The sequence below is a fragment of the Punica granatum genome, chromosome 2 (assembly GCF_007655135.1).
Source record: "Punica granatum isolate Tunisia-2019 chromosome 2, ASM765513v2, whole genome shotgun sequence".
NCBI lineage: Eukaryota > Viridiplantae > Streptophyta > Magnoliopsida > Myrtales > Lythraceae > Punica > Punica granatum.
In genome coordinates this window covers 30,987,232-31,006,267 of record NC_045128.1, presented here as the reverse complement: position 1 = coordinate 31,006,267, position 19,036 = coordinate 30,987,232, and the positions used below count along the sequence as shown (strand labels likewise).

The 19,036-nt window shown below is 40.0% G+C and overlaps 4 protein-coding genes across 8 annotated transcripts; all 4 read left to right on the top strand.

Moving 5' to 3' along the window:
- The first annotated feature begins 410 nt into the window (after window positions 1-410).
- On the top strand, window positions 411-5,475 carry LOC116195968 (transcription factor GTE1). 3 transcript variants are annotated; one of them, XM_031525432.1, is made up of 11 exons: window positions 438-547; window positions 646-747; window positions 920-1,006; window positions 1,115-1,321; window positions 2,049-2,126; window positions 2,299-2,523; window positions 2,641-2,739; window positions 2,888-2,946; window positions 3,157-3,307; window positions 3,890-4,133; window positions 4,817-5,475. In XM_031525432.1, exons 2-10 carry the CDS (start codon window positions 742-744, stop codon window positions 4,103-4,105), a joined length of 1,128 nt encoding a protein of 375 aa, XP_031381292.1. In that variant the 5' UTR covers window positions 438-547; window positions 646-741; the 3' UTR covers window positions 4,106-4,133; window positions 4,817-5,475. The 3 variants fall into 3 exon arrangements, with proteins under 3 accessions (XP_031381293.1, XP_031381292.1, XP_031381291.1); XM_031525431.1 differs by lacking the exon at window positions 4,817-5,475 and having other exon boundaries at window positions 3,890-4,332; XM_031525433.1 differs by lacking the exons at window positions 646-747; window positions 4,817-5,475 and having other exon boundaries at window positions 411-547; window positions 3,890-4,105.
- Window positions 5,476-5,951: 476 nt separating this feature from the next.
- LOC116195967 (beta-taxilin) lies at window positions 5,952-10,982 on the top strand. 3 transcript variants are annotated; one of them, XM_031525430.1, is made up of 12 exons: window positions 5,952-6,074; window positions 6,414-6,839; window positions 7,501-7,532; window positions 8,092-8,200; window positions 8,392-8,459; window positions 8,549-8,626; window positions 8,876-8,940; window positions 9,138-9,204; window positions 9,317-9,499; window positions 10,063-10,119; window positions 10,243-10,338; window positions 10,420-10,982. In XM_031525430.1, exons 2-12 carry the CDS (start codon window positions 6,419-6,421, stop codon window positions 10,552-10,554), a joined length of 1,311 nt encoding a protein of 436 aa, XP_031381290.1. In that variant the 5' UTR covers window positions 5,952-6,074; window positions 6,414-6,418; the 3' UTR covers window positions 10,555-10,982. The 3 variants fall into 3 exon arrangements, with proteins under 3 accessions (XP_031381290.1, XP_031381289.1, XP_031381288.1); XM_031525429.1 differs by having other exon boundaries at window positions 7,453-7,532; XM_031525428.1 differs by having other exon boundaries at window positions 7,444-7,532.
- Window positions 10,983-11,411: 429 nt separating this feature from the next.
- Window positions 11,412-13,778, top strand: LOC116196307 (general transcription factor IIF subunit 2). Its single transcript, XM_031525965.1, has 6 exons — window positions 11,412-11,894; window positions 12,511-12,619; window positions 12,854-12,984; window positions 13,088-13,135; window positions 13,243-13,389; window positions 13,516-13,778. Exons 1-6 carry the CDS (start codon window positions 11,511-11,513, stop codon window positions 13,630-13,632), a joined length of 936 nt encoding a protein of 311 aa, XP_031381825.1. The 5' UTR covers window positions 11,412-11,510; the 3' UTR covers window positions 13,633-13,778.
- A 492-nt stretch (window positions 13,779-14,270) lies between these two features.
- LOC116196306 (RNA pseudouridine synthase 5) lies at window positions 14,271-18,846 on the top strand. The gene is made up of 15 exons (XM_031525964.1): window positions 14,271-14,437; window positions 14,589-14,646; window positions 14,745-14,772; window positions 14,872-14,918; window positions 15,023-15,113; window positions 15,495-15,660; window positions 16,089-16,176; window positions 16,586-16,670; window positions 16,810-16,885; window positions 17,055-17,122; window positions 17,636-17,705; window positions 17,918-17,996; window positions 18,167-18,260; window positions 18,518-18,637; window positions 18,740-18,846. The coding sequence occupies exons 1-14, from the start codon at window positions 14,344-14,346 to the stop codon at window positions 18,602-18,604; spliced, it is 1,131 nt and encodes a 376-aa protein (XP_031381824.1). The 5' UTR covers window positions 14,271-14,343; the 3' UTR covers window positions 18,605-18,637; window positions 18,740-18,846.
- Window positions 18,847-19,036: the final 190 nt, after the last annotated feature.

Genomic DNA, 19,036 nt, shown 5'->3' with positions numbered 1-19,036 from the left:
TTTGTCATTTTCCACGATCAAAATCAAAGTTACTTTAGCTCTGAAACCAAACGCACCGAAGAGTTCCTAAAATATTATAGTAAACATAATTTTACTTTCTAAATCGAGAATTAGAAAATGAAAATAATTTTAGTAAATTGAATTGAATTGATATAAATATATTATCTCCATAAATCAATTTATTCTGTGGATTAATTACTAATGCATTAAAGAGGGTAGAAAAAATTAATGAAATCTGGGTAATAGAAAGCTGGGCTCGACACAAGGCACCATCTCGTGAATGTTGCGATGACACATGACACAATCTCGTTAAATTTGTATTTTCGTTTCGCTTTTCTGTATTATATATAAACTCTTTTGTGGTGAAATTACTTTTTTATTTTATTTTTACTGTGATTAGCCAGTGAGAACCCGACGCGTATAGTGCCTGAGTAGTATATAACCTGTAACGACTCCCGCCATACACTGAGCCTCGCTTCACTCTCCTTCGCCGAAACCCGAATTAGAACAGAAGCTGTCCGTCTCTGCTGCGATCTTCGTCTCGCCGGTAATGCCTCACTCCGCCGCCTTCATTTCTTCCTCGTTTCGCCTATGTCCTCCTCCTCTACCTCCCATTCCAATGTCCGTCTCAATTCTGCCGCGCAGTTCGTGGTAGCGTAAAGGCCAAAGAGATTGCGTTCAGTCGCTGGCTGCAGATTCCGTTAATCTCCTTGTCGATGAAAGCTTTTCCTGAAAACGTTCATGGAAGTTCGTCGATATGAGCTCCTTTCCTTTAGCGCATTCAATCGTCGTCACTGGCTTTAGTTGCCACTCGCCTTATCAGAAGTTTGGACGGCAAAAGGCGATTACTTTCTAGGTATTTGATTCTCTCCCTGTTGCAGATCCGAATCTGATATTATGATGTTTCTGTTCCTGCTAGATGGAAGATGTTGAGACCAGAGGTTCAGCATCTGAAGTTGAAGCTTTTCAGCATCACCTGGACCAGATTCTCATCGAAGTTAACCGGGTAATAGAACGCTCCACATTCTTTCGGAATCCTAGTCACTGCTCGTTTCATTACTTAAATATCATTTTGAGGTTTGTTTTGTGCTGATCGATCATCTTCGTGGATCAGCTAGAGGAGAGAGTTGGTGAAGTCGAACAGTTCTACGAAGATAAGAGTAAGATGCAACTGAATGCTCCTAAGGGTAGCTCGATATTGAGAAACGGGAGGCAGGGTATCGGAATTAAGAAGCCGCAGCAAGTTGCTTCAGACAGGGAAGCAGATGCTGCAAGGAGAATGCAGGAACTTATGTCCCAATTTGCCACCATACTACGTCAGGTAATGCTTTTGCGGAAGGGCCCTCGCATAAGTTAGTCTTCTCTAATTCCCAGGCTTCTGACTTGTCTAACTGCCTCAAGAACTTAATCCTGACAATAGTTAAGAACTTATACGAGATTTATGCTCCCCGTTGATGCATAAATACATCCATTGGTGCAAAATGGAACCCTCGCCACTCAAGTCTATGCAATCCGTAAGCAGATGATTGCAAAGTGTAAAAAGGAAACATGTATACCTAGTTAAATCTTTACAGTCACAGACAAGGTAGTATAGTTGATCAAGAATTATCCTCTCCTGAGGTTGATTAGGTGCATACCTTCAGCTGTTTCATATTTGCAATTTGCTGACATGAAGGTTTTGTGCACTCATTGAGTCATTGGTTCCACCGCTAAACATAACAGAAGATGGCATTCTAGGGGTAGCATATGTTCAATGATGTTTTGTGGTTCATCTATTAACATGTGTATGAGAGTCCAGTCAATAGACACATTGCTGTATTATGTACAGCTACAGTTGCTTCGCATGTTTCTTGCCATTTGAAATTTTAAGTTTCTTCAGGCACTTGTGATCTTGCATTGGGTATGCAATCCCAATCTGGAACACCTTGTAGTTGCCTAACGTGTTAATGTCATTCTATGTCTTGTAGAGAAGAAGCATCTTTTCGTGAGGTTTCTTTGTTGGAGATAATAAATTGGTATAGTATGTCTAACATAACGACTTCTCTCAGATCACCCAACACAAGTGGGCTTTTCCATTTATGCAGCCTGTAGATGTTGAAGGTCTTGGTCTGCATGACTATCATGAGGTGCATAATTTATATCCCTTTTAGATTCCTCGTTACTGATCATCGTTGATGATATTAATTCATCTATTCCTCAATATTCATTCATTATAGGCAGATGCCCATCTGTGATTCAACTCTAGGATTTTCTTCATGTCATTATACCAATGCATGATAATGAAATAGTAAGTTCTAGGTAATTGACAAGCCAATGGACTTCACCACGATAAAGAAAAGGATGGAAGCCAAGGATGATTCTAGCTACAAAAATGTCCGAGAGATATGTGCTGATGTGAGACTGGTTTTCAAAAATGCTATGAAGTACAATGACGAGAAGAACAACATACATGTTATGGCCAAAACATTGTTGGCCAAATTCGAAGAGAAGTGGCTGCAACTTCTACCAAAGGTCATTGACGAGGTTAGTCACCATTCACTACAAAGTCTCTGTCCTGAAAAAGAGAAAAAGGTATTAACGGAAAAAAATCCATTCCTTTTCTGTTATGGTCTGGGTAACTTTTTAAGAAAACTCTTTTAGGAAAGAACAAGAGAACGAGAGGAGGCAGAGTCCCAACTCGATATGCAACTTGCCAAGGAGGTAGAGCATGCCAGAATGGCTAGAGATATAAGTAAGGAGGTAAAATGTTCTGATGGAAAAGTTTGTGAAATTTGGAAATGCCGTGAACTTGGATCAAGTTCGGAGAGGAACTTCCCCCTCTTACTTCACCGCTGGTTCTTTTTCAGAGTTAGCTTTTCTCTCACTTTAGGTTTATTTCCGTGTACAGCTTTCTGAAGTTGAGACGAATTTGGAGGAGCTAAGGGAATTGGTTCTTCAGAAATGCAGGTTCTTTTTCAATTTTTAGTTACTGTTGTGGTGAACGTCATAAACTAAAAGATGGACTATTAAACTTACTAACGAGTCTTGCAGTATTTGATGGATTATGGAATTATTCCTGACTGCTTACTTGCTATGCAAATATTACATATTGATGATAATCAGTAATGTCCTTCGCCGTGCTTTGCATAAGCATATGTTTTTTTATGCAAATCACAGGAAACTTTCAGTTTTCGATAAAATGCAACTCCTCCAGGACTTTCATCAATTGCCTCTCGAGGACATGATGAACGCTATAAGGGTCGTTGCTCAGTCTAATCCTGGGTTCCCTTATACAGTTGAACATGTGGACCTGGAATTGAATCCTGAGGTAATCACTAGCTATAACCATCTGTCCTATTTGTTTAGAAATTATGTTCCCCTAGAGAGCAGTTTCAGAAAGAGAAGCTTCTGTTGAATCTATCTGTATCTTCATTTTCCCATCTATATTTTGTGCATAGTCTTTGTAACTGATTGGACATTGAACAGGCTTAATCGGCTTGATAAATTACTCCAACTGGTTTCTAAAAATAATGGTAAAAAGCAACAAAAATATAATAAAAAGATGTACATATAATTGGGCAAGCAGGAAACAAGAATTGACCAATTCGCTGGAAAATCCAGAGGAAAATAGCTGGGTCTCGGCAATAACCTTAATGGGATTCATTTGTATATCAAGTTTTCTAGATGATACTGGACCAGTTGAAGCTCTTGTTTCTGGTTGCAATGATCCGACTGAGTAGTTTGGTCTGGTTTTCAAGACTAAGGTTTCATCACTTAAAACCATAGTTTTCCTTCATCGGAGGGCTTTTCCTTTCCGTGTGAAACCCTTCAAAATAGAAGGTTGGTCCTCTCCATAGCTCATTGTTAATACTCTCTCTGAATACTGGCAAACTGGTTTTACCTCACACAGAATGATTCTGCTGCATGGAGTCTGAAATTCCTGGTGGAGAATGCCTTGGAACTCCAGAGCAAGGATTTGGCAACTACACCAGTCAACAGCTTCGGTTGCAGCAATAAAAGTGACAAGAAAAACATGAACTGCCGCATCAGTGCCAACAGAAGGAAAAAAGAAATATGTGAAGCTATCGCCGAATCGGCCAAGAGAAGACGTACAAAGCCCTCCTGATCATCCCACCATGCCCCAACAGAATAAGGTTAGCTTATTGGGAGGATAGTGGTTTGTTATTCCTCATTCCTTATGTTCTAGGTCGATATTTTGTTTATGAAAACAATTGACAGTTTCCAAATTTTTGTGCTGCGGCTCTGAAATTTTTTGACATTGTCGTCAGGTTTCTATCCATTCATTCATTCTTGCAATTTCATTTTCTCAAAATAAATTGATTTCCAGCAAAAGTTCATTGCATCCTGCTTCTATAATCGGTCGGACTTGTTCCGCTCTAAGGAACAAATTTGAGGCTGAGTCAGATGTCAGTTATGTTTATAGGCTGATATGGGTTGCAATTGCTCTGAAAATATTCCAGGAGAATATTCATTCATTCTAGCAATTCTCTTTTCCTGGATGATCCTTATGGCTTTCATTTGCTCTGAATAAAGTTGGATTTCCAGCAAAAGGTGGTTGCATTTTAGTTCTATAATCTGTTGGATTTGTTCTGTTTTAAGGAACAAACTCGAGGCCGGCTCATATTGTCATTTATCACAGCTTCTCTATTCCATAACATCTTGCATCCAGAGGCTTGTTTCAGGCAAATTAAACATCTTGATTTCAAATTCTCTCGAAAGCATGTACTTCTTGAAAATTCATTAGACTGCTTGTTTGGGTTAGGAAAGCAAGTTTGGAGATTCTTCGTTTGAGGGCAGGTATTCCTTTGTTATGTAGGAGGGGAACCGTTTTGAGTTAGCGGAAAGCTGTTCTAATTTTTGAAATGGAGAGTATACTTTTCGGAAATAATGCAAGACTCGTATTGGCATCCATGGACGCTGCCACCCCTCTACCGATGCTATCTCAGGCAAAGTTTTACAAACTGGTATCATGAGGAGGCAGCGACCTTGACTCCGACGTGGTGACCTCTTTCAAAATCAAAACTGATCAAGGTGGAGCCTCTTTGACCCCGAGCACTCCTGGTCGACCACCGGATGACCTTGACAACCGGATGAGGTCGCCAGTGCCTATCAATCGTGCCATTTAAGACACACGATGAGGAACTTTGACATGGACCAGCTCAGCTGGACTTCATCTAGTGCAGAATCACGCTGCCTCGATACCCAGCCAAAATTTTGTGCCCTTTCTTGTGATCATCCCACCATTTTGCCGAACTCAGGCAGTACTCGCTGCTACGGTGATGCCAACAAGAACCGGCCCATCTGGCAATGGTAGTAGCCAAAGGAGCTCAGTGGCAGGACTCATTTATTTGCTAACTTCATCCAAAAGCAAGGAAATTTGCTTCAGTTCAGCCAGAATCGAATTGTGTTGTTAAATTCGACACGTAGCTATTTTTCCTAATGAGTTTAGCCAAATTATTGCGCGCGACCCTTTCACTTGGCATCGTTGAACCCTTATAGCCCTCTGTTATTCTTTGTGATGCCCACATCCCATATGGAGGCGTCGACCCAATGGGACCAAAGGCAAGAAGAATACTATCTCTAGTTGAGTGGTATCTCGCCGCCTATCGCCGGGGCCTCCGATCACCGATAGCATGGGTGATATAACCTAGACACATTGCAAATTAAGGGTAAATAACAAAAAAATATATATTTTTCAGCTAATCTGTATGTACTTCTAAAATTTGCTATAAAGAATTCGATAATTTGCTAGAAAATTAAAATAAATGATGAAAATATAAAAGTAGAAAGTGTGATTTTATATTTCCATAATTTCTTTTTCCCTAAAATCTTATTATTATTATTATTATTATTATTATTATTATTATGTGATGATTATTATTAGTTTTAAATTCTTTCTTTTTTCCACTTCTTCTTTTTTTACTCTTCCATTAACAAAGCCACGTTCTCAGTCGCTGTCTGCTTAGAACCCCAACACAAAAAGAGAACTGAGCCGCTCGGGCAAAGCAATCGCTGAGCTGAAATTCTTCATCTTTCCGCAACTCGTCACCCATTCGCAACGCGGAATCTTCCTGGTAATGGCTCTCTTCGATCTCTGAAGCTCAGGCTCATTGTTTAGTACTTGCTCTTGATCTAAGATTTTGTGGCGGACTGCTAGTTTTTGGTTTTCATTGTATGTTGCTGGAGCTCGCGAAATGTTTGTCTGGTTGGTATAAATTAAGGAAAAGAAGATGGAAACTTGTCCGTGTTTTGGCGAGATTTCAGTTCGAGATGATGTACATATGGGAATCACGCGTTCTGTAGCAATTGTTAGGGACTTAATAATCTAAAAATTGGAGCAATATTGGCTCAGAATCTTGAAAGTGATTATGATGGAGTGAGCATTCCCTATGGTTCGTGTTGGTGTTCTACAGGTAGAATGGAGAACCCGGCAGCAACTGGGCTTCCTGAAGTGGATGCTCTGCCCGATGGGTTTGTCGAGAGCACCCCAGAGCCTTTGGGGCCTCTGACTCCGGCGCCCGAGCAAGAAAACAACAGGGTCAGCGACACGTCGAAGCACGGAGATCTGCATGAATCAATTCAAGAATCTGAACCTGTTGAGGTCGAGGCGGGCGTGCGTAATGTTGAGAAGACCCAGAAGCCTAGAAACTTTCCTGTCCCTCTATCCGAGACAGAGAATTTTGATGCGTCACTGGAATTGTTGGATGAGAATGATGGAGCATGTAAAGAGCAGTTGATGCCTCATTTGGCTGACTCTCGTTCAGAGTCCTCGGTGAAGTCGCCCGGACAGAGTGAGGTAAAAGAACAAGTGCTGGGCAAATCTCAAAGTTCTGAAAGACGTAATTATCTTTACCTTACCATTAAATTTCAGCCCTTATCAAGTTTCTTCTTCCATAGATGCTGTTGTAGGCACTGTATGTATATACCCTATTAATTTTCCAAAATTTCGGTCAAGTTTTAAAGCAAGCTGTGGTTGTAGTGCCATACTGAGAGGTCTGATTTGGTCCACTTCAGTACGGTTATGAAATCTGTCCTTTAGTATCCTTTTGCTCGAGTAAAGATTCGTGGTGGCGAGGTGAACATTGAGTTTAAAAACTTAGAAACATTTGGATTATGTAGGGAAATGGTTTATCTCCTTTTCCCTTGATCTTTCAAGTTCTATGTCCATATTCATATTTTTGAAACTATCTAAATGAAGAAGACTGACCACATATTTTAAGGATTTCACATGGACTTTGATAAGTAACTGTTCTGCATTTGATTTGCCTTGCAGAAAAGGTTTTGCATCGCAGGTGCATTGTAGGATTCTAGAAAAAACGAGTGACTAAGATTCTTAAGACATCCTCTATTAGACGTATATGGGTGAAAGAGGATTGTAACTATAGCTATAGATGCTGTATTCTTGTGTGATATGTTGTTCTAATCTTCATATTCCCTTTTAAGCTTCTGAAGGAAATTCAGATACACAAGCAGCTGACGTGAGGGAATTACCTTTGTCAGGTAGCAACCAGGCGTCAAAAGTTAAAAAACCGGTAAGTGGATAATACTGATGAAACATGGAATTTCGAAGTGTTATTCTCTCCTCTAATTTCTCGTCCTTAGGTTGATTCTTTTATGAGTTTGTGATCTTTTTAATTTATCCTGAGTTAGACCCTGTATCATCAAGTGTTGATCTGAGATTCCTTTAGTTGTCTGTGTATGTATAGAAGTTTCCCCCTTCATTATATTCTAAATAGTGATGTTTTGAAAAGAATCTGACTATTATGTGCTTTAGCCATACCGAATTGGTTTTAACCATCACAGACTGAGGATTTAAAAAGTAACTAACGCAAAGAAAATATGTTTTGTGAACAGTAGGCCATACTTGAAAAAAATAAAGCTCTGACTACAGTACACATATGAGACTATGGAAGAGTCATGATAACACTTGTGGCCTTTCTTGAACTCAAAGATGAGTTTGATACAAATGGCAAGTTCTGATGTGATACTTCATTTATTAGAATACTTAGATTCTTCCTTTCCCACAACTTGTTAATATTATAATTTTGACATTTAAGTGGAATTAATTTGTCGCTCTGCTTAATGTCTCAGGAAGCCTCTGAAACGAAACGTAAGAATGTAAAGCGAAGCTCTAAGTCAGAAAAGGACATTTTGGAGTTTACCCTGAAATATCAACAAGTTCTTGCAGAAAGAGATGCTGGTAGGCTAAAAGTTGACATTCTAAAGGGAACACTTACTCATTCTGATACCTCCTTTTATCTATTGTTATCCATCATATTAAGTTTTGACTTCACGGGAAAGTCCACTTTTATTATGTTGGACATGTTTATGCACCCAAGCCAGAGACACACTGCCTGCCTTTCGTTAATTCTGTTCTTCATATTTTTGTAGCTATTGCTGTTCGAGATAAGCTCGAGTCATTATGTAGGGAGTTGCAACGCCAAAACAAAATGCTAATGGTACGCATCTTCACAAACTCTCACACAAACTCATTGTAAACCGAGGGTCATCTCTCAATCATAGAGCTTATGGCCTGTATGTTTTGCAGGGTGAATGCAAACATGTATCAACGGAGGGTCAAAACTTGAGACTAGAATTATCAGCCAAGTTTCAGGATGCTATTAAGGTCTGATTGCTTTCTTTTGAGTATAACGGAACAGTACAATAGAGAGATTTTTGGTGAATTTTTATTGTGGTTATGGAATTTGATACCAAAATGGTTATACGTTGTAGCATATTGAATGTTCTCTTTTGTCTCAGAATATTCCTTTTGTTTTTTTTCTCTTATTAGTGAATTTTATTTTTCATAGTAACCTTTATTGGCTTTTTTTTTTCTTTTTCTCCTTGTTAATTTTGTTGTTGTCTGTTCGTGTAGGAGGTGAGCAACAAGCTGGAGCATCAGAAGGACGAAAGCCTTTCTCAGCTGAAGGAGAATGAGATGTGAGACTGGAATGTAAAACTAACTGCTGTTCTTTTACCATCTTGTCCAAGGCATGCTTAAGAGAAACTGCTTAGACTAAACTAGAACTTCCATCCTCTTAATTACAAGATATTCTGTTAATCATTTTATATGATCTGAAATACTTTTGCTGAATCACTTCGCACACTAATAAATTGCCGGGATTCTTTGAGTGCAGGTTAAAGATTAAGCTGAAGCAGCTAGCTGATCAGTACGTGCTTTCAGAGCAGCACCATGAGCAAGAGGTGAATCCCCCCTCTTTCATCGTTGCAGATGGACAAGTTTAGGTCATTATGATCTCCATTATATTGAGGGTGTCGGTGCTTATTTTCACGGTTTGGACATTGAATTTTGCAGCTAAAGCAGAAGACTCTGGAACTCCAGATTGCTGAGTTGAAGATTAAACAACATGAGGAGAAAATGACTCAGGAACAGTCTCAAATGAAGATGTATGCTGAACAAGTATCACAATTGTTGGCAACAGAGAAGAATTTGCGGTTACAGTTGACTGCAGATGGAGAAAAGTTCCAGCAGTTCCAGGTTCAAATTCATTTCATACTGTGCATCGCTTAGTGCAAACTGCTTTCTTCTGCACAATGTCAAGTACAGCAATATTTCTCTGATTCAGTGTGCTGTTATTCAATTTTCCGAGTCCAAAAGTAACATACATTTGCTTTGGAATGCTTCTCCCCAAGGAACATTTGTATAGAAGGGTCAGTCTATCTCTTTAAATGGACAATTTGTTTCCACCTTCAAGTTGGATCAACTAGATGAATTTTTCGAATTGGCATATCCCACTTCGCATGTCATGATTCAAAATGGCGCTAGAAGATTGTACCAGAGAACGGATGATCATGGTAGCTGTTCTTGGCACTGTCTTGAAGTTGCACGAGAATTCTCTACATCCTTTGGGATTTGGTTTTTTATTAAATCACGTTCATCATGCTTAGTGAATAGCTATTCCGGTGGTACTGAACTGTCTTCCCTGACAAATTTGTATTCTCAGCCTTTACATCTCGGACAGGAATCTTTTCTTTATTTTTGCTATTAACATAGACTTCAACCCTCATTGGCACAAATAAGATGGTTCCTGATCTCTGCAGGATGCATTGGTGAAGAGCAACGAGGTTTTTGAGACATTCAAGCAAGAAATTGAGAAGGTAAAACTTTTTCATCTCTATCAAGATGGAGTTTGACACCGATCTCTCAGTTCTTCTCTGAAGCACACATTTGACTTGTTATATGCTTCTCTAATTCTCTATTTTTATTTTTCTAAATATCAGATGGCAAAGTCGATAAAGGATCTGAAGAAGGAAAACATGTTCTTGAAAAGCAAATGCGAGAAATCAGACTTTACTTTGATAGAGCTCGTGGAGGAGGTAGGTTTCCCTATTATTTTGGTCATACAAACACATAAATTCATGATTTTTCCAGTAATGTGATTTGTTTGTGATGATCAGCGGGAGCGCACGAAAAAACAGATGGAGAAGTTGAAAAATCAGAAGGAGAAGCTTGAATCTCTATGCCGAACCCTCCAAGCAGAAAGGAGGCAGAACTCTTCGGTCAGCAATAGTTCAGATTCACTGCAAAGTTGATAAAAATCGAACTGGAGTTTTACTTTTCTCTTGCTTTAAGATTAAGAATGGTGCGATGCAAGAATGGACTCTAGAGAGACGGAGCGTTTGATACGAGGGAACCTAAATAGATTTCTGGTAATGTTACCTTAAATTTTCTGAGCCCCACAAGATTGACGTGGTTATTACATCATATTTACCAGTCTTGATTGTAATAGCAGTGCACATTAGCACCAAAGTGGTGATATGAATAGCTACCATGAGGATTGTCTATGTAGATGACCACCATGGTGGCAAGATGCATACACTTCTACTTAACATTACCGATGATGTAAATGGCGTTAATTTAAAGTGGTAATTCGGTTTGTCAGAAATACTTTGTAATAATGTATCAAACACCGCCTAAGATATTCTTGATTGAATTTTTAAGGATAACTTCTCTGTCTGTCTCTTTATTTCCCTTTTCCTTTTCCTTGTCTTTTACTAAACTTATTGATTTCCCTTGTAATTGTAAACTATCTGAATCTACCATATAGATGTGTTGATGAAGAAACTAATTTCACTTGGATGAAATCTTTGGGTTGAAAAATTGGAACTTGCCTTATTGTTAGGAAAATTGGTAGAAAAACACAGTTCAGATGGCATATGCAAATTTCTCCCTATCCAAAACCCCATGACCGGGCACAAGTGGGCCCCGCCGTAAACAATGGAAAAAGATATATGGCGGGTGCATACACCCTTCCCCTTGCAGAAACGCTGGAGCCCACCCGTTAAATGGGAGGGGTGTATGCGCCCGGAGCGGCCAAATAGGTTACCCTTCGCCCGTACCCCCTCACTCAGCAGCAGTCTGTTACAGGAAGAATTTCTTGATGAAAACCGTTTCTTCCTTTCCTCCCTGCCCCCTCCCCCCTTCGTCCCTTCCCCCCTCGCAAACCCTTCTTCCCGTCGCTTTCTTCGGAAAATCCTCCTCTCCGGCCATGGACGCCGACAAGGAAAGCGGTACCCGTGGCGGCATGAGCAACGCCAGGAACAACAACAACAGGGGCAGCAAGTTTCACAGAAATGAGAGCAGCAGCGGCGTCGGTGGCAGTGGTGGCAGTAGCAACGCCGGAGCCGGCGGCGTCGTGATCGGAGGGCACGTGGACACGGGGAAGGCGGACAGGGCAATGTGGCTGATGAAGTGCCCGCCGGTCGTTTCCCGCTCTCTTCGGCCTCCTCCTCCTCCTCCTACGGGGCTGACGGGTTACGGCAACAACGGAGGAAATGGGCCGATCCCTCCACCTCCTCCTCCTCCTTGCCCCGTGGCGAAGGTCATCCTCTCCTTCGACCCTCTCCGCTCCCATGAAGACAACAACACCGAGGTATACTTCGTTCATTTTTTATCCAAACGTGCTCTGGGTTTGCCTTCTGTGGTTTATGTTGATCCTAAGGAAGAGATTGATGCTCCAAATTACTGACATTCTGTGATAGAGCAAATAGATCACATTTGTGCTAGAGAATTTGTAGTGCCATGCAATCGTTTCGGCCGTTCGGATTCCATCTCTTTGGGCAATTGGTTGGTATTATACGGCTGATAGTGCTTAATCAGAGACTCTGCAATTTGCATTGTCGGTTATGGTTTCTGGGTCTGAAGTTCTTTTTACTAAGTGGGTAACTCAATGTTCATATTATTCGTCTCTGATTCCATTTTTGCCTTTTACCGGTGAAAAAGTTCGAGCTTTTGATTATCTCCTCCTATGATTGTGGCTTTGTTTTTAGTGATTAGATATACTAATGATTCGTCCATGGCGCTCGATGCAGTTGGTCCACTTTTGCAATCTTGCATCGGCTCATCTACAATCCCTTTCCTACTTGAAATTGTGACCTTGTTACTTTCAATGCCGGTGCTGTACTACTTCACCGATAAAAGGCTGCCATTACGTGATCATGTTTGTTGCGTTCTTTGCACTTAACAGACATCTTTTGGATGATATTCAGTTCACCATGGAATTGATGTCTACTGAATCTGGGAATGTACCGAAGCGGTACTCCATGGAGATGTCCAAAGACTTTGTTCCGATGTCTGTGTTTTCCGAGTCAGCCCAAGGTATATAATATCTAACCTTCTTGTCCAAAGTTTCAGTCCGCAGGAACATTATTATCTTGTCTTCCATCTTTTGCTTTTGCTTATTTATCTCGGGCACTATAGTGTTTTTTGTTTAATTGGTTGAGATGCTAATGTTCTGTTGCTTTTCAATTTGCTTATCCGGATCCATATATGTTTAATCTTCTTTTGTGAATATTATCCTAGTTTTCTTTAAAGTTCCTTCTGAAATTCCAGGAAAGATCGCTGTGGAGGGAAAGATTTTGAACAAATTTGATATGAGGCCACATGATGAGAACATTGAGAACTATGGGAAACTATGTCGTGAAAGAACCAACAAGTACATGAACAAAGGCAGACAGATACAGGTTCTTCTCTAATTGACTTACCTCTCATATGCAGATATATATGGCTGTATCTTAAACTTTATTTTTGTTTTTATGCTTACGTTTGCTTCTATTACAATGCCAGGTGATTGACCATGATAATAGGAATCTTATGAGACCGATACCTTGGGTGGTATGTCTTCAAATTCTGGACCATTTCCCTTTTTTCTTCATATTGCTTCAGCTTGTTAATTATGATAAGCGAGGGGAGATGACTGATGGGACGTATTATTGGAACAGGAGAAGAAGAAAACACCGGCTAAGGCACCAGAGATGAAGCGAACAAGAAAGGATCGTGGAGAGATGGAGGACATCATGTTTAAACTTTTCGAGAGGCAGCCTAATTGGACACTAAGGCAATTGATCCAAGAGACTGATCAACCCGAAGTACGTAATTATTCCAACTTCAGTGGAAGTTCCCATGTGGTTCCCCTGTCGAAGTTTATATTTGAAGCATGTGTGATGATGCTTAACAAACAATCTTTCTAATATCATGAGTACTTTGCTCTGCAGCAATTTCTGAAGGACATCCTGAAGGACCTCTGCGTCTACAACAACAAAGGAGCTCATCAGGGAACCTATGAGCTGAAGCCCGAGTACAGGAGATCGACTGATGAGCCCGGCTCATAACTTGTACAGGATCCTTCGAACTAGCCCTTGCTTTCTCAGAAGATTTTGCCTTTTTCTGTAGTTAGTTCAGAAAGCAAGTGAAAACTCTTATTGCTGAGACACCGACGATAGGATAGGTATAGTTTGCCCTTTCTGTTGATAGAAAATCGACCGAAAACGGATCATGCAATTTCTGCCATAAAAAAAAATATGAATCCAAGTACTTGATCTTCAATAAGTTGCTGCTGGGCACTGGCAGACAATTAGGCCAATTGAAGGTAAATCTGACTCGATACAGAGGAACTATAATCAAAATCATGCTTGGAAAACTGCAGACCAAGGAACCAGTTTGTTTTCTCGGTGCGATTTTCGATTTTATGGCATTTCGGCATGAATCCGAATTCGCTCATATTTCTGCATGACACTGAAACAGACTTCGGCCCAGTGAGGTTACTCATTCCAGGTCTAAACGGGAACCAAATTATATGTCAACACAGTAAGAGAAGATAACAAACATGAATGAAGGTTGGTGCACTGTGCACAGACTCTGTCTAGTCAAACCTACGATGTACAATTTTGCTATTTCGCCCACTAAAAAGGCATTAATTGCTATGAAGGGCCTGCAAGAGGCCCTATTTGCAAAATCTCCCCGGAGCGCCTGTTCTGGATTCGAAGCTCCAGGTCCAGGGAAGCAAATTTGCTTCAGTTCCGGTTACGAGTCCGAACGAAACGATGGCGGCTCCCGCCAAGCAGACCTTTGGGATTCCATGGCCAGAGCTCAACGACGGCTTGTTCTATACCGACGTCGTGTCTTCCTCCGATTCCGGTGGCTTTATCTCCTCCTCGCTGTCTATCCTCTTGTCATTTTCTAGTGGACTTACGAGATCATTCTTTGGTCATTACAAAGAGTCTTTATTTCGCCGATTGTCTATGGAAATGGCAATATTTATGTGCTCTGCTTCGGTTTTTATCTGCAGGGTTGACGCTTATTGAGTTCTATTCGAGCAAATACAAGAATTCAGCTCCCCTGCAGGGGTAAGTCTGCCTGAATTCGGCGAAATTTCGATTGGTTGTTAGAGTTTCTCTTTATTTCTCGTAATGTGGGTTGTGTTCTTGTTTGATCATCATTTCAGTTGGTTGCAGAGGATTCAAAATGGACAGGTCTGTAATTTGCAACGTTCAGTGGACTTGAATCTTGATTTTCAGTGACACTTGTAGCTTGTGAATAGTGGATTTTGAGCGTTGGTGATTCGTTTGCAGATAACAGTTGATGGTACAGTTACTACCGGTCCGAGCACGAGATTTAGGTTCTTCCACTAAAATTCTTTTTAACGGTTTTGCTTTGTTAGTGTGATTAATGATTGAGATGGCTTGTTCTTATCAGTGGTTTTTTATTGATTGCCTTTTCTAGTGACGGGTCAAGACTAGTCTATCACAGGCTTCCTTGGAAAGAGCCTGATGCACCTTACTTGCTCGAAGTTCTGTATGAGGATGATGATATGGTAACATATGCAAAAGCAATTATTCGTTTGGGCGATCCTTTTATTTTACATTTCTATTTTGTCGGTATGCATATTAGGTCCATGCCCTCAATTAATCTTTGAAAAAGCAATTTTTGCTTTTCATGGGAATGTTTTCCTTCACTGTTTAGCATATAATAGATACCTGTACTTGGTCATTATCTAGGACCGTCATAAGTATGAGTTTCAGTGGATGGAGTGTCCATGTTCATTGCTCTTGTTAGGTCGCATGATTGATAGAGCAATAACTGTTTTTGTGGCTATTGCACTTGAAAATGTTTCTTTCAATGAATCTATTCCCTTGTTATACAGCTTAGCATGCATTGAGTATAAACTAGAGCATTCTTCATGTTCTGTACTCAGATAGCTGTAAATAAGCCTTCTGGGTTGCAAGTATTACCTGGAGGGCTTTTCCAGCAAAGAACGGTGTTATCACAACTCCAATGGCGGGTGAGAAAGAAGACCTCTTCAGTAGCATCCCAGGGAAAACACCCAGTTCCTGTGCATCGTTTGGGAAGGGGCACATCAGGTTATTTCTGTTAACGCTGATGGAAACTGCCCCTCTTGGTTTATTTATGCTTTACACTATTTGCAACTCTTTTAAGTCGGACTTTATCAACGAGTATTTGTTTAGGTGTAGAAGTTCAATAACTTAAATTGACTTAGGATTAGTCTGGCATGAGATCCAAAATCATTCTGGCTAAATTCAGAAAGGTGATAAGTAGAGTTTCTTTGAAATAACTTACTTTGAAGGATACTTTTCTGATTTTACTTCACAGAATTAAATTTACTCTATTGCAATAAAATCTCTTTACAATTTGAAGTGTGAATACTCCCTATAACACTAATTATTGGGAATAGATGTCCATTGTTATATGTCGTCTTACATATTTCAGAGACATGAAACTGCAGGTTTTGAATATGTAATTTGGCTCTAAGCTTATAAAGGTTTTTCAGGAATATTGCTTTGTGCCAAGACAAAGCTTGCAAAAACTCGGCTCGCCATGTATTTTGCTGATGGGACTTCCATTATTGGAGGGAACAGGTTAGAGAAACTTTTGTGCTCTTTGAACATCTTAATACTTGTCCTTATAGATTCTAGGAGAGATTCTATAGTTGAACACTCGAGACTTGACGTGGCATAGTAATGCCATTGGTTTTGTTAAGGTCACTGTCACTCGAACTTACATAAAGGCACTAGAATAAGTAGTAACATTAACATAATTTTATTGTACCCTGTTTCTAGTTAGCACCTCTTATACTTAAAATATCGGTGGTTCCTCAACAAGATGGATCTTGCCCTTGAAATTAATTATGATTCAAATAGAATGCATCTCTAGATTTAATCTGATTTTTATGTGGTTTTCAATAGTTGGTCTTGCCATACACCTTTCTTTTATGTAATTATTATATGTGCTTCCAGTAAAAATTTGTATCTTTTAATTAATGTACAGAAATTCTAAGGAAGAGTCTAAGACTGTAAGGAAAATCACCAAAGTGTACCGAGCATTGGTTCATGGCATCCTTGAGCAAGATGAGGTACATTCGGCATCTCTCTTGCATGCTTACCTGCTTTTTATTTGAAATTTCTATGCTTACATTTTCATCAAAACTCGTAATTAGTACCAGTGTTCTCTGAGAAATATTTATCATCGTAAGCTCTATTTCTCGAGTACAGGTTATTATCAATCAGCCAATTGGAATAGTAAGATATCCTGGCGTTGCTAAAGGGCTGTATGTTGCCTCTCCCTCAGGTCTCGTTATAGTATATGCTTGCTGTCCATATGTGGTTGCAATATCACTTCTTAAACTGAATATTGTGGAGCATCGAATTGTTCTGCGAATTATAAAATTTGCTGTCTTGTCAGTTTCTCTTCTGAAATACAGTATTATTTCCGCTGTTTCTTTACTTTTCACAATCAGGTAAACAAGCTCTGAGCAAAGTTGATGTTCTTGTGAGAGATTTACAGGAAAATCGTTCTATGATTAAGGTATTCTTGTTAATTTTTTTAAAATGTTATTCTGTTGTACTGATAGATGGATTTACCGTACTGAATGACAAAAAGATTGAAGAATTTGTAAAGAAGAATTTCAAGAGCTCAGCAGCATCCATCCTGAGCAGAACATACTAAAATCCCATCTAAGCTGCAGGTTTTCTGTTTTTATGAACCTTTGTCATGTTAATTAATTCTTTCTAAACTGTAATCTAAGTGAAAACCAAATTGAATTTATTTTCTTTATCTTCCATTTAAATGTCTTTAGCTTGAATTTATTTATAGCGGTGGCGTTCTTTCTCATTTCAAGTCACTCCTTACACGTGTGGACCTTTTAGCTGGCCATCAACCAACTGCTTATGATGAACTTTCTATATCTTATCTTGTATGTGCATGAAAGAACTGGAAGTGTTCCTTAATTGAGAGACTGTTAACTATAATTATTTGACTCCATTGCTTCTATGCTCTAACGCAAACCATTTTTTCTTGGGCCTGGTACTTCGTTGACAGGTTGAGATCCAATCTGGACGGCCACACCAAATTCGCATCCATCTTTCATTTATTGGACATCCTTTAGTGGGTAGACCTTCAGTTAAACCTTCACTTATGTTGAATTATCTATTAATCTTTGCTTATTTTTCGAGTGCATGTCCGGTTTAGACCTTCAATAGGTTTCTGTGGAAATTAATGTTGTCCTTTTTGGTTGTGTGAAAAGATTGAACGATGCACGATGCATTCGCGAGTAACTTATATTAGAGGTACAGTCTGACCAGTCCCTTTTGCTTTCACCAGGAGATCCTCTTTATGTCAGTGGCGGGCAACCGAGAAGCGTTGATTCTGAATTCGTGGATGAAAGCTTTGCCCATGACGGGTGTGTAATTATTCCTTAGCAATTTGCTTGTCTAAATTTATAATTCATTCATTTTTTCCACACCTCATACTTCTAAGGTTTCCTTTGACATGGGCATCAGTTTGATGAGTCTAGAGTGGCTTTTTATTCTTGTTTCCATTGCATGAGCTGAATTTTCCTGCATCCTGCAGTGGGTATCAGAGGCCTGAAAACCCAGTTCCTGGAGACTGTGGCTACTTCTTGCATGCACATCAGCTGGTTCTCCACCATCCTATCACGGAAAAGGTAAACTCGAGGAATGGCCAGATGAGCAAATGGAGTTATTATAATAAGCTCATTGTTTTCTACTCTCTCAACGGAACATGAGCTTAGAATGAAACAGAAATTCGGGTGACTTCTTTCTATTTGACAAATCTTAGTGCTGGAGATTCAAAGTGTCTGGGAAGCATATGCGGAAATCAATCTTTAGGTTTGAAGTCTGAAGCTAATGCCTTATTGCCCAGTCCATTTCATTAGCCTTTCACGTGGTTTCATTTTTGCAGGTCATTAAGATCACTGCTCCTTTGCCATCTATACTCCAGACGGAGGAGGAAGCTTACAGACCCCGGGAAAGGGGTTCAGTCGCTTGAGTCATGTAGGCAACGAAAATGGTTTTACTTGCAGTAAGTAATTTGCCAACTACTTAGCTCGAACTGGAAGAACCTTTCTGTTTTGTAGTTTTGCCAGCTTTAAGTTATATAAGTAGCGTGAGTTTGAGTTTGTAGGAACTCTCGCAAACTGCCTTGGGCTTGGGCGAAATCATTCGTAAATCCTGTTACCCACATTTTCGAAGGAGTGAAAGTTGCTAATGCGCTACCCTTTTTTTGTTGCATTCCTTGTTAGCTAGGCTCCAACCTGAACCGAACTCCCGATTGGGGGCTCGGCCTGGGGTTGTTGAACCCTGTCCTCCTGGCAGTAATCCGACCGCATATTCTACAATACACAATCTGGTAATTAAGTAACCTGGACGTCTTCGGTCGACCCCTTAAGTCCACAGATCCATATTGACTCTCTCTCTCTCT

Bases quoted from the DNA above. Each gene is read 5' to 3' on its own strand.
- LOC116196306 (XM_031525964.1), top strand. From the start codon at position 14,344: ATGGCGGCTCCCGCCAAGCAGACCTTTGGGATTCCATGGCCAGAGCTC. The intron at 15,661-16,088 runs GTTATTTCTGTT...AAGGTTTTTCAG, and splicing joins TTTGGGAAGGGGCACATCAG to GAATATTGCTTTGTGCCAAG. The intron at 16,886-17,054 runs GTCTCGTTATAG...TTTCACAATCAG, and splicing joins GTATGTTGCCTCTCCCTCAG to GTAAACAAGCTCTGAGCAAA.
- LOC116196307 (XM_031525965.1), top strand. From the start codon at position 11,511: ATGGACGCCGACAAGGAAAGCGGTACCCGTGGCGGCATGAGCAACGCC. The intron at 11,895-12,510 runs GTATACTTCGTT...GATGATATTCAG, and splicing joins ATGAAGACAACAACACCGAG to TTCACCATGGAATTGATGTC. The intron at 12,985-13,087 runs GTTCTTCTCTAA...TTACAATGCCAG, and splicing joins ACAAAGGCAGACAGATACAG to GTGATTGACCATGATAATAG.
- LOC116195968 (XM_031525432.1), top strand. The intron at 1,007-1,114 runs GTAATAGAACGC...TTCGTGGATCAG, and splicing joins TTCTCATCGAAGTTAACCGG to CTAGAGGAGAGAGTTGGTGA. The intron at 2,524-2,640 runs GTTAGTCACCAT...AAACTCTTTTAG, and splicing joins TACCAAAGGTCATTGACGAG to GAAAGAACAAGAGAACGAGA.
- LOC116195967 (XM_031525428.1), top strand. From the start codon at position 6,419: ATGGAGAACCCGGCAGCAACTGGGCTTCCTGAAGTGGATGCTCTGCCC. The intron at 8,201-8,391 runs GTAGGCTAAAAG...ATATTTTTGTAG, and splicing joins TCTTGCAGAAAGAGATGCTG to CTATTGCTGTTCGAGATAAG. The intron at 8,941-9,137 runs GTGAGACTGGAA...CTTTGAGTGCAG, and splicing joins CAGCTGAAGGAGAATGAGAT to GTTAAAGATTAAGCTGAAGC.